The 14,851-nt window shown below is 44.6% G+C and overlaps 1 protein-coding gene across 1 annotated transcript in view; it reads right to left on the bottom strand.

Moving 5' to 3' along the window:
• Positions 1 to 14,851, bottom strand: part of SLC9A9 (solute carrier family 9 member A9) — a 416,256-nt gene that overhangs the window by 378,330 nt on the left and 23,075 nt on the right. The window contains exons 3-4 of the mRNA XM_019532963.1: positions 13,681 to 13,758; positions 12,919 to 12,995 (exon numbers count right to left, since the gene is read on the bottom strand). Coding sequence (XP_019388508.1) covers positions 12,919 to 12,995; positions 13,681 to 13,758 — 155 coding nt within the window. The remainder of the gene's footprint in view (positions 1 to 12,918; positions 12,996 to 13,680; positions 13,759 to 14,851) is intronic.

The following is a 14,851-nucleotide window of genomic DNA, read 5'->3' as shown; positions in this document are numbered from 1 at the left end:
TTTTTAAATGGCCTGGCTTCAAATATTTTCCCATCTGTTGCTCAGTTTACTAGGAACTGTGTCCTCACTAAATCAATTGTAATTCAAACCTTTTGTTTGTAAATCTCTGTGTTTTGATGGAATCTATCCTGTTTTGATTTCTTTTTCACAGTTTAATGTGAAGTGATAATAGCATGTGCTGAATCCACAATAAATGCCCACAAAATCTTGTGCCAAACTAACTGTTAATTATAACTAAAAATAGTTATTTCACTTCCAGTTAGTTTCTAGAGAAACCAGTTTTCCACCCAGAAAAGCCTCCTAGCAAGACAAGAACAGATCTCTCCCACTCCTTCCAAAAACAGAAAAGGAGAACCCCCAGTGTCTTCATGAACACCACAAAAGTAAAATGAAATTACAGGCCTCTTTGGCCCCACTGTACAACAGTTTTATAGCTTGGGAACACTGCTCATTTAGCTTCAACATCTTACCAGCACTTTTGTCTTATTTCCCTCCCTCCACTCTGTGATCATCAGGGATCTTGGTTTTCTCTGTTTAAAAAAATCTCAAATTCTCTGATTTAAAAAACCCCCAAATCTGTGTTCTTCTTCAATTAAAAAGAAATGCCCCTATATATATATAAGCATTAGTTGAACACAATTTTTTAATATATTTACATTTTAAAGCAGTTTGTAAGCCTACCAATGCCTCAATAGGATAATAGAGTAATTCTAAATAATTATATATTTTGGCATTTGATTTTGGCTTTTTTATCATGGAAAAATCAGAGCTCCCTTGTCTCCTTTGCTCACCAGGATGTGAGTCCAGCTGCAGCTGTCTTCCTCTTTGTAGGACTGAGCAGTCCATGCCCATGCCATTTCCCCTCATTCCCAACCCACAGCCCCCCATCCCTGCTCACACCTGACTTGCCATTCCTTCTGGGGTCCCTCACTCTTGACTCACAGACCCTGCCCGCCCCCAGCCCTGCCAAAGGGGGCCCCCAGCTGCCAGGGCTATGGGACCACTTTTGCCTGTTCCAAGCTCTGCAGGCACCAGCTGCAGCCAGCCAGCAGCGCCTGAGCCCTGGCTGCTGTGGCTGGAGTTGAGCGGTGTGTGGAGCCCCCCTCCCGCTCCCCATGCAGGTGGCACAGTTGGTGTGGAGCCAAGTGGAGCCCGTGGGGGAGGATGTGGGCTTCCTTCTGTGGGGCTTGCCCTGATCCTCTCCTTGCTCTGATGCCCTCACCCCAGGGGTCTCCACAGCCCAGATTGGTATTGCCGCTGCTGCCACCACCACTAGGAGCCCTGTGCCACCCATGTTGTCATGGCAAGATGCCCTCTGCCTGCCCAGCCCCTGCTGCTGCTGGGAGGGCAGGGGGAGCCTTGCCACAGTTGTGCAGCTGGCCCAGCCTCTGCCAATGCCATGGAGTTGTGCTTCCCCACTGCTGCCGAGTGGGCAGGGTGTGCCTTGCTGTGGCAGCAAGGCCAGTATGGGATTCCCTGCAGCAGTGGCACCAAACCTCCCTACGCCACTCTGTCATTCTGTGCTGGGTCTCACCTGCTGGGCCACCAGGGGGATGGGAGTGGGGCAGGAGCCCTGAGCCCTGCAGTGGGCAGCCCACATTTGCTCCACCCATGCGCAAATCTGGGGGGGGGGTGGTACCTGCCCCCCAATTCTCCCCTGATGGGTTACCTCTGGTTCCCAACTCATCTCCAGGAGGGTGTGCAGTGGCAGGGAGCGCCCCCACTTCCCTTCCCCCTCTGCCACCAGCCCTCTGGATAAGCTGTCTGTAGTGCTGTCCTAATCCTCCATTGTATTCCTGCCCCGACCCAGCTGGGCAGTGCCTCCAGCTCCACCCTCAGCCACCAATCCTGTCCCACTCCATCGCTCACTGTTGGGGCCTCAATCTGCCCCCCCCCCCCGCCATGGACTTATCTGCAGGCAGCTGGGGAAGCTGCTGTCCACCATTGCCTGACTGTATTGCTGGCCATGTCCATGTACACACATGCATGTGGCACCTTCTACATCCTGCTCCCCTTGGCTCCAAGTAGCCCCTTGCATGCTGCAAAGGGAAACCCATAGTTTCCTGTGTTCTTCTCCTTTAAGGGAGAAAACCCATGTTTTTCTACGGTGAACAGAAAACCCAAATGCCTGGTGAGCATCTGAAATCTAATGAGAGGAAAGAAAAGACTACCTAGATGAGGTGAAAAGGGATGAAAGAGACAGGCAGGGAAGGAGGGTGGAGTGAATGTGAAAGGTAGAGGAAGTCAGGGGAAAGGAAGCTCAGTGGACAAAATGGTAAGAGCAAAATGGGAAGAACAAATTTAGGAGAGTGAAGGATAAAACTGCAGTGGCACAACAACATCTCCCATTTCAAGGACAGTGTCCCACAAAGTTTGAGAGGTGGTGTTCTGCACTGCAATACTAAGAGTATGTCTACACTGCATCACCAGCCTGTCCCTGAGGGACATCCCTGAGCACACACTGCCAACCTGCTCCTAATCATACATGCCAAAACTGGGAATGAAGCAGCAACACTGCATCAGTGGTATCTCCTCTCCCTCTCAAGAGCTCAGTCTCCAGCATGCTTGATAAAGGCCACTGGGGGATGCCCCAAAACAGCTTCACTGCTGCCTTCCCCGATTTGAGGGCAGGCAGTCAGGGGTTCCTCAGGGGTTGGTCCCATATCTTTACATTTCATGATTTCTCCATCTTAAAAAAAAGTATATTTATTAGTCCAAACCAACCTAAATTAAGCCTGCCTGCAAATGCTTCAGCTCTTTGAGTGGCAGATTTCATACTGGTCTAAATTCCAGGAAAATGAGGATTTGCCAAGGCTAATAGGTAGTCTGGAAAACTGTGAGTACGGGAATATGAAATGTGCTGCATTCTGAATATATACAATGTATTATTGGCACTGTAATTCAAAATAGCCCAAATGAAACCAAATAAAAATCCCACGTATGGCCACGTTTATGAAATTAAATGAAAATTTGTGTGCTAACAGCTTGGCCTTGGCCTAAATTGAGGATGCTGATCTACAAAGTGACAGTGATTTTAAGAAAAAGTATTTCTGCTCCCGTTGCCACTCAGTGTCTGAGCTATTCTTCTAATAGGCTGATATCACAGTGTCAGGGTTTTGCAATTATACTTGAACATTCTTCCAGCTTCAAGAAAATTGAAAATACCTACCAAAGGCATTGATTCTGTAAGATGCATCCCATCAGATTAACAGAGCTTTATTAAAAGTAAAGCCTCAGAGAACAGAGCATCAGCCCAGCACAAGCTAGAAATAGGGGCCTTTTATTTAAAAGAAAAAATATATTAAACAACCCCCTTTCATTTCACTTTCCAGTGCTCAGATTCAGGCCCTCCACACTATGCGCCTCAGCCAGACATCAACAATGCACAAAGTGTCTAGTAAAGTTATGAAAAAAATAGTGAAAGCAATATTCTGGCCTCACCCTCACATGTCCATAGGGCCCTTAAGGAATAGGACCAATGTGATTATACTCCAAGGTGGAGCAGGTACAAGTCTCTCCACAATAAAGAGTGCAGCGTGTGTGTGTGTGTGTGTGTGTGTGTGTGTGTGTGTGTGTGTGTGTATGAAACAAGGCATCCACTTCTCTGCTGATTCAATCAGTAGCCTTTACTCACCATGGAGCAGAGCTTTGGAGAGAGGATTTTGTTACCCTGTATAGATCTTTCTGCCCTAAGCCTTGCAGATAAGGCTTGGTGCACAGGGGAGGAACTGGCTTAGGGGGAAGATCTCATATAGAACATATGCTAGGGACAGAAATTGTACATAAACCTGTATGTCATCAGAAACTAGTTCAAATCTGTAACACAACAGAAGTTCAGTGCACCTAAACTGCTTTCAAAATGGCTGAAACCAGTTTAAGTTAAACTTGGATGGATGTAGTATCTTTCACTGATTTAGGTTCAATAGGTTTATTAAACTTCTGCCCTAGATCCCCTCCAGATGCAAGTTAACTCACAGTCTCCCGGTATCCCAGGATGCTTTGCATCTTGCTCACAAACTCCTTTCTCGCAGGGTGGATGGACTAGCCTTGTTCCAAGCTGTCTTTTCCAGCTGGACAGGGAGGTATGCTCTAGCACCCCCCACCTTATGGCCTGAGCCACTGCACATATGTGACTGTAGTTCCAGAATAAAAAATGAATGTCTGTTCATTTGCTTATTGGTTCAATCTATGCACCTTAGACTAACCTACAAAGATTGAATGCACTCAGCCTCTGGATTTTTGACTGTCTGTACTTAGCCATAAAGTGTGTCTGTCAATCAGTGACTAGCACAGTCAGGCATTAAACAGTGGATTAAAGCAATGTTGGAGCACTGCTGTCAGTTCCATTTCTATAGTTAGGGCCATTTGTTTATGGCTTCCCTATCCATGTGACATGGTTCCCTTTTCCTGCTGTCATAAATCTCACACTGCCTTACATAAACAGTATCTTGCTACAGAGAAGACAAACACCAATACAGCTACTCCTGCCAGCATATCCCCTGGCAACTTTTCAGCTCCCCAAAGCTCTCTGCGATCCAGATGAGGTTTCCACTCCTTGTCATCTGTACCATCTGTCTCATTTTTTTCAGAGAGAGGTCTGGTCTCCTATTGTTATAAGCTGCATGGTCACCAAAACATGCACTGGATCCTTTACAACGGGCTGCTTTGTAACTCACTGGAACAGAAGGCACATGAAGCAAATCTCTTTTCTCTTGAGGCAAGGCTTCTTTATGGGGCCTATATTCTTTCTTCTTTCAACCAAGTTTTTAATTCTCTTTCCTCTTCCCCGAACACCTGCTTTTTCATTTCTTCTCTGAATGCATGGACTCTGCAAACACGATTGTGTACAAAAGGGCCCCATTCTGCATGCCTGATATACTCTGAATATTCAATAGTTTCAGTGGGAGTTGGAGTATGAACAGAATGCAGGCTCAGGCTGTTGTTGGCACTTTGTTTAGGAACCTCTGTTTTTTGAACATTTTTTTGCATCCTTCATGCTCCAGCTTATTTCTTTCTTTCATTTAAAGTTTGACTTCGCTGGAAGCAAGATTAAACTTTGGCCACAAACTACCATTCATTTCTATCGGTGGAAGTCTTTCCATGAAAAGGAGTGTACAGCTGCTCAGCCTGCACCCACCCCTACTCCTCTGCTCTCTGTGCCTTCCCAAGACCAGGGTGATCCTGAGATTGGGGAAGGCATGGGGAGCAGTGGCTGCTTCATTCCTTACAGGACCTGGGGAAGAAATGGAGCATCAGGGAAAGACTCTCTATGCTTTTCCCATGCCAGGGTCTAGCGAACAAATGTGGAGCACCTTCCTCTGCTCCACTCCATGGGTGGGGCTCCAGTCCCCAGGAGAAGTCAAGTGATAGGGAAGCATACAGGAGTTCTTTTCTGCACGAGAAACCCTTTTACAGAAGATCATTTCCTCACTGAAAGAAGAACTACTCTCTCTCTCCCCTGCAGGAGGGTTTTTTTCTCATGAGAGAAACTTTATGGACATCTGTGAGCTTCTGGTTCCTATCAGGAGAGCGGTGATTCTCCCTACAGAAATGCAATGCCTGCATGTGGCCTCTGACTTTCTTTCCTCTGCCTACGACATGATACAGCATTTACTGCACTATGGAATATCATAATATACACAACAAAACTCTTTGTTCTGCCAACCACTAACCATAGAAATGCAATCCTCACAAGAGCACTTTGCACTGCTCTGAATATAGTTTTTTATTCTTCTGATTCCCTCTAGCACTTCCCCCAGAGCATTTTATTTAAATTGTTTCCCACTATGAGTCAAGTACTCAGAGATCTGGAAGACTGCAGAGAGCTGTCTACCCTAGAAATTCTTTTTTACATTCATTTACTCTTTGGGTAATAAGAGGAAACACTAATAGTTGTCACTGATTTATGTAATTTTTCTTAACAGCCTTAGTACACTAGCAAAAAAACCCCATAATATAATGAATGCAGCCAGAGCTCTTAGCTGGATGTGACTGTGGGCTACAAATCCCAGAGGCACCTGGAAGCAGAAAGAGGAAGTGATGAGCAACCCTGCAGAGTCCTGCTGTTGTGATTGTGGACTGTAAATCTCAGCAACTTCAGGGGCAGCAGGAAGAGGAAGAAAACACACAGCCCATGCTGGCTGTGTGGCATAGAGCTGTGCTTTAGCACCCCCTGGCTTCTGGCCTGAGCCACTGCAGGTATGTGGCTGCATTTCTGGAATTAGAAGTGAATGGCTGTCCAGTTGTTTCTCAGTCTAATCTCTGCATTTTAGACTAATCTGCAAAGACTGAATTGATTCATCCTTGGGCTTTTTGACTGTTTGTATTTAGCCAAATTGTCATGCTTTTTTTTATCAAAGGATCATCCAATAGGATTGAAAAAAACAGGGGTGGTGAACGTTTCGATCAGAAACCAAGAGCAAAATATTCTGAAAGGTACAGATTTTCCCTTACTATTTACCTCACTTTATTTTTTTTGCCTGCAACAGCCTTCTAGATTCTTCCCCTGCAACCTCAAGCAAAATTCTGAGGCAGGAACCAGCAGGTCTGATACCTTTCTCTTAGGTCTGGATGCATCTACAGTCATGTTACCACCCCTCTTTTCCCTTTATCCTTCCAGTCACACATACTCCCTTCCTGTTCTCTGTAGCAATCTTTATTCAAAGGATAGTCTTCAAGTAGACTAGAGAGCAAGCATGCAGACAAATTAGGCATTTCAGATATACATAAAGATTGGACACATGCTTGGATAACCTTTTTCTGCGCACAAGAAATAGGATGGGGGAGGCATGGCACCATCTCCTTCGCCCTCCAGGATTTGTGGAGGTTTCTTGTATGACCTGGGTCACAGTAGGAGGAAGAGTTATCAGTGGATAAATGGAAAGATATGCATATTCCCTGCTGATTGCCCCCAATTCACAGCTGATTTAGGCAGTAAAAGGTAATGTAACATTATAGCTGAATTAATTATCTGGGAAGATACTTATAGGAATTCCTGGACAAACTGTAGTTGGTGGAAGGGAGAAAAAATTTTCAGTATTAGAGTTGTAATGGAGCTCTAGGGGTTGAAGGAACAGGGACTCTGGCAAACTGCTTTACAAAGCGATGCTTCAGAAAAATCTTAACAAGCAGTTACTCATGGATGGGGTGGATTCAAAGTGGGTGCAGTGGTGTAGCTGTACCCCCTTTTGGACTGGAGTGCACCACAAGAACCCTACAGACTTTTTAAAATCCCTAAACAAGTGAAAATTCTCCCTCCCGTCTCCTTCCTTCAGACACACCCCTTTGCAAAATTCTAGATTCACCTCTGGTCATGGAGGTTCCCTTCTGCATGAGATAATTTGAGCCATTTGTTGGCAAAGAAAGGACTTTATTGATAATAGCAGGTAGCAGGTTAGACTATTTTCTCCTGGACCTTTTTTTCTATGTCTTGCAGACTGTGACATGCAATTAAAGCCAGGCATCAAGGATAAGAAGCAAGGAACTGTGAGGCAATCAGACAGGAAAGTCCCATGGCCTTGCAAAAAAATTAGTAATTTGGTAATGTGGTAATCCTGTTTTCTACACCTATTTTCTACCATGGGTATTTCCCATGCTTCTGGGCTTTGCCAGTTGCTCGTGCCTAACCCCATCTGCCCCCTTTGTTTTTGTCTCTATGTGTTCAGGGTGTTTTTAAGCCTCCCCAGAGACATTGGGTGTTTATTACAGCTACAGATAGAGATTTCAACTGGGGTATGGTGATTCACTCGCTTAGAGCAAACCTGGAGGTTCCTGACTAAAGGGTCTTACCCCATCCACTCAGGGTCAAACTGATTGCCATATTTGGGGTTAGGAAAGAATTTTACCCCATGGTCAGATTGGTATGGACTGTGGGGGGTTGTGCCTTCCTCTGTAGCAGGAGGTGAAGCCCTTTGCCTGGGATCTCTTAAACATATTTTGACATTTCATAGAAGCAGGACATTGGCTACCATGGTTCCTCTGCTTTTCCTGTGGCAGGTTAGGGTGTTAGGCCTATGTTGTGTCAGGGTTGAGTGTAGTCTTATATGCAGTTTAGATCAGGGGCTAGCAACCCCTAGTATGCATGCCAAGCATGGCACACAAGGCCATTTTCCTTGGCACATGTTGGGGCCAGGGAGGCAGCAGCTGTTTGCAGCCTCCCAGCTGCAGCCAGCCCCAGCTCTGGGTAGCTGCTGCCAGCTGGGAGTCCGGGCTGCTCCCAGCAGGCAGCTAGGATGCTGCAGCCCCTGCTGGGGCCAGGGTGGGAGGGAAGCAGCTGTTTGTAACCTCCTGGCTGCAGCCAGCCTTGGCTTCGGGTAGCTGCTGATAGCCACGGAGCCTGGGCTGCTTCCATGGAAGCCCTGCTGCAAGCAGCCAGGGCTCTGTGGCTGTCAGTAGCTACCCAGAACCTGGGCCAGCTGCAAACATCTGCTGCCTCTCTGCCCCAGCCCCAGCCTCAGCTGCCTCTCAGCCCCAGGCCCAGGCCCAGCCCCAGCCCTGGGTTCTGGAGAGGCAGAGGTACATACTGGCAATGCTCCCCGCTGTGCTGCCCTCGCCACTTCTGCAAAGCAGCATTAAAACTCAGAGCAGCAGGGCACAGTAGGGGGGCGCAGAAAGCTGCATGCTCCAAGCTGCCTGTTGTCCTGTCACACTTCCCCTGCAGGCAGGGGCAGCAGCGAGGGGCACAACCTGCGCTGTTGCCCACGCTGCTCCTGTGCACATAGGGGAAGTATGGCAGGGCAGCGGGGAGATTGGAGTATGCAGCTTTCTGTGCCCCCCCTGTTCTGTCCTGCCACATCGGGTTCCAATATTGCTTTGCAGAAGTGGCAAGGGCAGCACAGTGGGAAGCACTGTCAGTATGTGTTGCCTCCCCAGAGCCTGGGGCCAGGTCTGGGGCTGGGAGGCAGCTGGAGCCAGGGGCAGGGTAGAGAGGCAGCAGATGTTTGCAGCTGGCCGAGGTTCTGGGTGGCTGCTGACAGCCACAGAGCCTGGGGGGCAGGGGCTTTGGGTAGGGGGCAAGGGGCACAAGCAGGGCATCCTGCCTCTGCCCTCATTTTGTTTTTCTGGCATGCTGGCACTCTAGCACCTTCCAAGGTATTCCAACCATCATTGTGGGGGGTTTCGGCACTCTGGCCAAAAAATATTGCCTACCCCTAGTTTAGATTATGACTGTATGGGATGGTTGGGATAGGGATGATCCTGCCTCAGGCAGGGGGCTGGACTAGATGACCTCTGAGGTCCCTTCCAGTGCTACTTCTCTATGGCAATCTCTTGTCATATCCAGAAACTCCTTGGTTATTAACTCCACTTTCTCTCAACCAAACCAAACAAACAAGGTCTGGGAAGGAGATTGCTCATCAGAACTTGACATATCCCATAATTTATAAAAAATCAACATTTGGGAAAAACCAGCATGAATATTATTCAACCAGCTACAACAGCAGTAAGATATAGGAAGTTTAAGTTTCAAGTACATCAGATAAAAGCATACTAAACAAAAGTCCCAGGCCATAGGAGATTTATCCATCCTTGCAACAGTACCATAGAAAGGATATTTTCATAGAAAAGACCCCAACTTGTGCTTTTCCTTAAGCATAGCTCTGGTTGCTTGCAACAAGCTGGCTCTCAGTTAAGTTCTTAAGGTTAGAGCTATGCAGCTGCCATCACCTGGAAGTGCGCTGAGGAAGTGAATTACATTGATTCAGTCATTTAGGTAAGTATAATATATTTACATGTCCCCATGTACACACATGCACTGAAAAGCTGGTCCAGTGAATACTGACTTAGCTTCTTTGAAGTTAATAACCATATAGCAATTTATACCATTTGGCCTTCTGTTACACTGAAATCATCCACTGTTTGTGTTTTTCTGTCCTCTACTAAAGAATCAGAGCTACTCAAGTGTGACAGGGAGCTACAATACTAAGGACTAAGAGATATTATAGACATTTTATAGCACTTCTGCTGCAGGAAAATTGAAGCTTTATCTTTACCACCACTTTGGAACTGAGTGTCCATAGTTTGCAGAACAGTAGAAGCCAGGAAGTCTAAGTGAGCATAATTTTGCTGGGGTACATACAAGTTATCTGTGCTGTTTGATTACCTTTGAATCAAACCAAGTTGACTAGAAAGATAACTCTTACAGCAAGATAATATATATATTTTTGCTGCCTCTGGGAAAAATAGTTTTAACAGTATTAGACACAAACATTATAGGTTAATGAATTAATCATTGTTGTTTTATAATACCGAAATGACATTAAATGGGGAAGTTCTATCTTACAATGATATTGAAAAGGAACATGTATTTTGATTCAGAACATATCACTTTACTTAATATCTGTTGTAAAGAGAAAGTTTAAAGTGAAAGTTAATTGCTCCTATAATTTGGAAGTGCTGTGCATAGGTTCAGAATTCTGATCACTTCTAAACTGAAGCACTTTTAAAAACTGACGGGTTGCCATAAATTCTTCTGCACCACACAGTGACTTAAGCAGTGCATTTAGGAGTTCCTCACACCAGGATGCCATGTAACCTACAACACCCATGTGCCTCAAGTCTGGATGTTTATTAAATTCCAAAACATACAAGTTATAAATTAAGACCTCCCCTCTCTGACTCAGTAAATAAACTATATTAGTCTGGGATTGTGCAGAGTCCTAACTTCTTCCTCACTTTAGAGTTTCTCCATCCTGCAGGGAAAATTCCATTGAAAACACAGAGTTCCAGTAAAAGGAATGATCCCTTCTTGCAGAACAGATGGAGTGTTAAGGCTACTTGACTGTAAAATGCAACGTTACCTTATTATAAAGGTCACAAAAATGGGTATCTTTGCACTACTAAGGGCCATGTTGCAAAAAACGTAGTACATGTTAAATGTATTTAAAACATGAACATCCATGTGTTCAAGCAGTAAAACGCAGATAAGTGCTCTTGTAACATAGCAAACTTATAACTTTTGGGGTGAGGAATATATCCAGATCATACTAAGTAACATATGTTCAGCTACCATCAGCCTGCTTCACAGAGATATGAGTAATGTATAGTCCTCCTGTAATCCAGGATGTATCCCTCCCAGCTATCCCACTTCCATTCCAAGGGCTGGTCTATTTACCCACCTAAATTCTACTGTTCAGGGACACTTGGACTGACCCCATGGTGACACCCCCACTTGCCCCTGCCCTTGTCCCCATAACATCACCTTGAGCCTCAGGTGTTGCCAAGGCCTTCTACCTTTGCTTGAGCACTGCAGTGTGAACAGCAAACACCTAGCTTCGTGAACCAAACTGAACCAGAGAATGTCCTCTTCAGACTTCTGCAGGAAGGCCATAAATTAGTCTTGTGGTGAGGTGCCAGACCTCATCATGATCTTGAGTAAGAGAACCATCACTACAACTGCTAAGGGTGGGAAGGGGAGCCAACAAAACCAGAGGCTATGGGTGCCAGCAATGCCTTGGGCACCATGAGGTCATTGGCATTGCACAGTTTATGCACAGCCATTGTTGCCATTCATCGTCCCACAATGAACTGGTTGGCAATAGAACAGAAATGGTTGGTGTTTGCCAACTTCTAAATCACTAGGGTTGCAAGTCTCTCAGTGGACTTGGGGTACTGAAACCCACTGTCCTGATGCTAGAGCAGGAGACCCAGGCTGGTGCAAAGGTTCATGACTGTGCCATAGGACATCCTGCCACTGCTCATTATCCCGGGGTTCTGAGCATGAGCTGCTCCCACCAATCCAAGCCGCCCAGCATCTGATACTGTGCCCAGCATCTGATACTGGGTCCATAGCTTATATGGCATTGTGTTGTGCCTCCTGCAAGTCAGCCAGCATGGCACTAATGGTAGTATCATGGTGCTCAAAAGTAGTGCCTCCCAGGGCCAGGCTGTGGATTACAGCAGTTAGGGCAAAGATATGATTGGTTCTACCACTCATCATCTCTAGAGAGCCCGTGGAGATCCAATGCCAGGTGGAATAGTCAGTCAAAGAGGGACTGGAATTTGCATCCGCACATCAATCAATTGGTGCTTTTGCTGTGCTCAGCTGTTTTTGGCCCTTGTTAGAAACATGGGGAAAAGTTGCTCTAGTACGGCATGCTGGAAGGCTTGCTAAGCGGCTGTCTATCAGCAGAGCATGAGCTGTGCATGTAGGGGTCATAGTAAACATTACCAACAAAGCCCTAAGGGCAGCATTACAATTAGTAAGTGGAGTTAAAATGCAAGCAGATGTGTGTCCAAGCAGTTTAGCAAGTGTTAAGTATCCTCATGGCATGGCAAAATTGTTCCCTTCTGGCAAAGGTTACCTCCTAACATGTACTGACTTTAATAGGTCACTACTTTCTAATGATCAGGGATCCTGGTTTTCTCTGATTTTAAAAAAATCCCCAATTTTCGGTTAAAAAAAAGTAACCTCAAATCCACATTTTTTGTGATTTAAATGAAATACCACTATATATATATATGAGGTACATATAAGTTCTATATGTATTCAATTTTATTTAAATTTCAATTCAATATATATTGAATATTTATATAGTGGTGGTTCATTAAATCACAGAAAAATGTGGATTTGGGGTTACTTTTTTTTAACTGAAAATTGGGGATTTTTTAAAATCAGAGAAAACCAGGATCCCTGCTATAATGATATGCAACTGTCGCAAATGCTCTAAAGTGCATAATAGAAAGGGCTCATCCCCTACTGCAGCTGGATTTCAGATTTTCTAGCACAACATCACCTGAACATACAACTTCCTTTCTTTGTCAAGTCATGAAACTTATTGATTAGAGATGGTGTCAGCAAATTATATTCATGTCAGATTAATATTAGTGAAGATAATCATATGCTTGTTACCAGAAAAATACTACAGACTACTAATACTGAACTTCAGCCATAATAAAAAAAAAGATTAGATTTTTACTTACCCTATAACAATGCAAGAGATAGCAGTTCCCAAAAAGGCGTAGGTTAAAATTGATCCTAAATTACGAAAAAAATGTCTCTGCAGATGGAAGGAAAAATTATGAAAACTGTATTGCAGTGCAGAGTTAATCTTAGAATTTTAAAACCACACACAACCTCTGACACTAGAAGTCCCACTCAGTTCATTCAGGCTATTATCATAGCTGATAAGGCAGGGTTAGGGAAAAAAATCCACACCGACTCTGAATGCACTTCTGAAAAATATGGTCTAAACTCTATCATCTGCTCTCAGTACATCTGAATATCACTGAACTCCACTTTCCATATATCAAGCTAGCTGTCCTGAAATATTTAGTAGCTATAGTAAAAGCACAGATTATTAATGTTTTACATAAATACTACCATAAATCCCTTTTCTTACAGAGATATAAGCCCCAGTCCCTCCATAGAGAGCAAGTGAACCACTGTTCACATACAGAGTACCACTGACTTGAAAAAGGTCCCTCTGGAGCCCAGTAATCCGCCCAGGTGTTAATTAAATGTAAAATGGAATTTCACACAGGTGTAACAGCAGAATCAGGACTATGGGCTTGATCTTGAACACATTTATTTATCACACTTAATTTTATATTTTAGGTCATTATTGTGTAAAAAAAAATTCAAGTCATGAGTATTCAATTCTTTTTTTCTGTTATTTCTGTAGCTCTACAAAATAGCCATCACATTAATGCACCTAAGTGTTACTTGAAGGAGAAATTGCTTACCTTCTTTAGACTATATCCTGCATGAAATATAATGGGTGGCAGTAAAACATTGAAGAAAATGGAAGGATCAAATGTCATCTGCCAAAAAGGACAAAGGAACATGATAAGGAAAAGTAAAGCAATTATAGCATTTAACAGGATGGATTTCACTTGAGATTCATAGGACTTTTTAATCACAGTGTGGCTATAATAAATTACTGTAGAACGCATAGAAATATGAAAATTTATTCAGAATTATTGTCCAGGAAAATATTGTAATTTTATAGTACCCTGTTGTCTGCATACACAGTATAGTATCTACACATTAAAAATATTTAGCCCCAAAATAAGTTGATACAGGACACAGGTAAGTAATATTTCACATATTAAGAAGTAAACCAAAGTAGAATGATCTATTAGATTAGGCTCTCGATTAGGGATTCAGGAAACTATGTTTGATTCCAAAGCATGGGCCTCCCACATTATCTTGGGGAAAGCAGTTATTCTACAATGTTCTTGGTAGTAAAATGTAATTTCATTATGGTGTGAACTTGTGTTTTAGGCATGAGATTTATGGCAACCGTCAATCTTCCTGGATCATGGTGTATTCATGAGGACCACCCAGACTTTCAATGCATATGCCTGGGCAGGAACTTTTGGAGGAGTGGAGGCTGCCCAGACTGTCCATCCTCCCTTTAGGCCATTGAGACAGAATCTAAACACCAGATTGAGTCCAGATGTATGGTACCTCCATGGCTATAGTTGTATAAGTGTCTGGGAATCAAACCCAAGTCTCCTGCATGGTAGACAAGGATTCAACTGAATCACAGGGGACTCTGCATGAGTGGGGGAGGGGGCCGCAGGAAGACGAGGAGACGCCATCTGAGCAAGACAGGTGACAAAGGCAAGGAGTGCTAAGGAAAGGAACGGGGGCCCAGACAGTCTCCCTAATTGGGGGGAGGCACACACAGTCTTGCAAGGCCTTAAATGCCTATATACCAATGCTCGCAGTATGGGGAATAAACAGGAGGAACTCGCCCTCAGAATAGATAGTTCAAACACAGACGTCATAGGGCTAACAGAAATGTGGTGGGATTCGTCCCACAACTGGGCAGTTAGCATTAGGGGCTATCGGCTTTACAGGCGGGATAGAGAAGGAAGGAAAGGTGTGGGTGTGGCGCTGTATGTCAAG

Source organism: Crocodylus porosus, unplaced genomic scaffold (genome assembly GCF_001723895.1).
Source record: "Crocodylus porosus isolate Cpor-Errol unplaced genomic scaffold, CroPor_comp1, whole genome shotgun sequence".
In the NCBI taxonomy this organism is placed as follows: Eukaryota; Metazoa; Chordata; order Crocodylia; family Crocodylidae; genus Crocodylus; species Crocodylus porosus.
The sequence above is the reverse complement of the archived record's forward strand: the minus strand, read 5'-3'. Positions and strand labels throughout refer to the sequence as shown.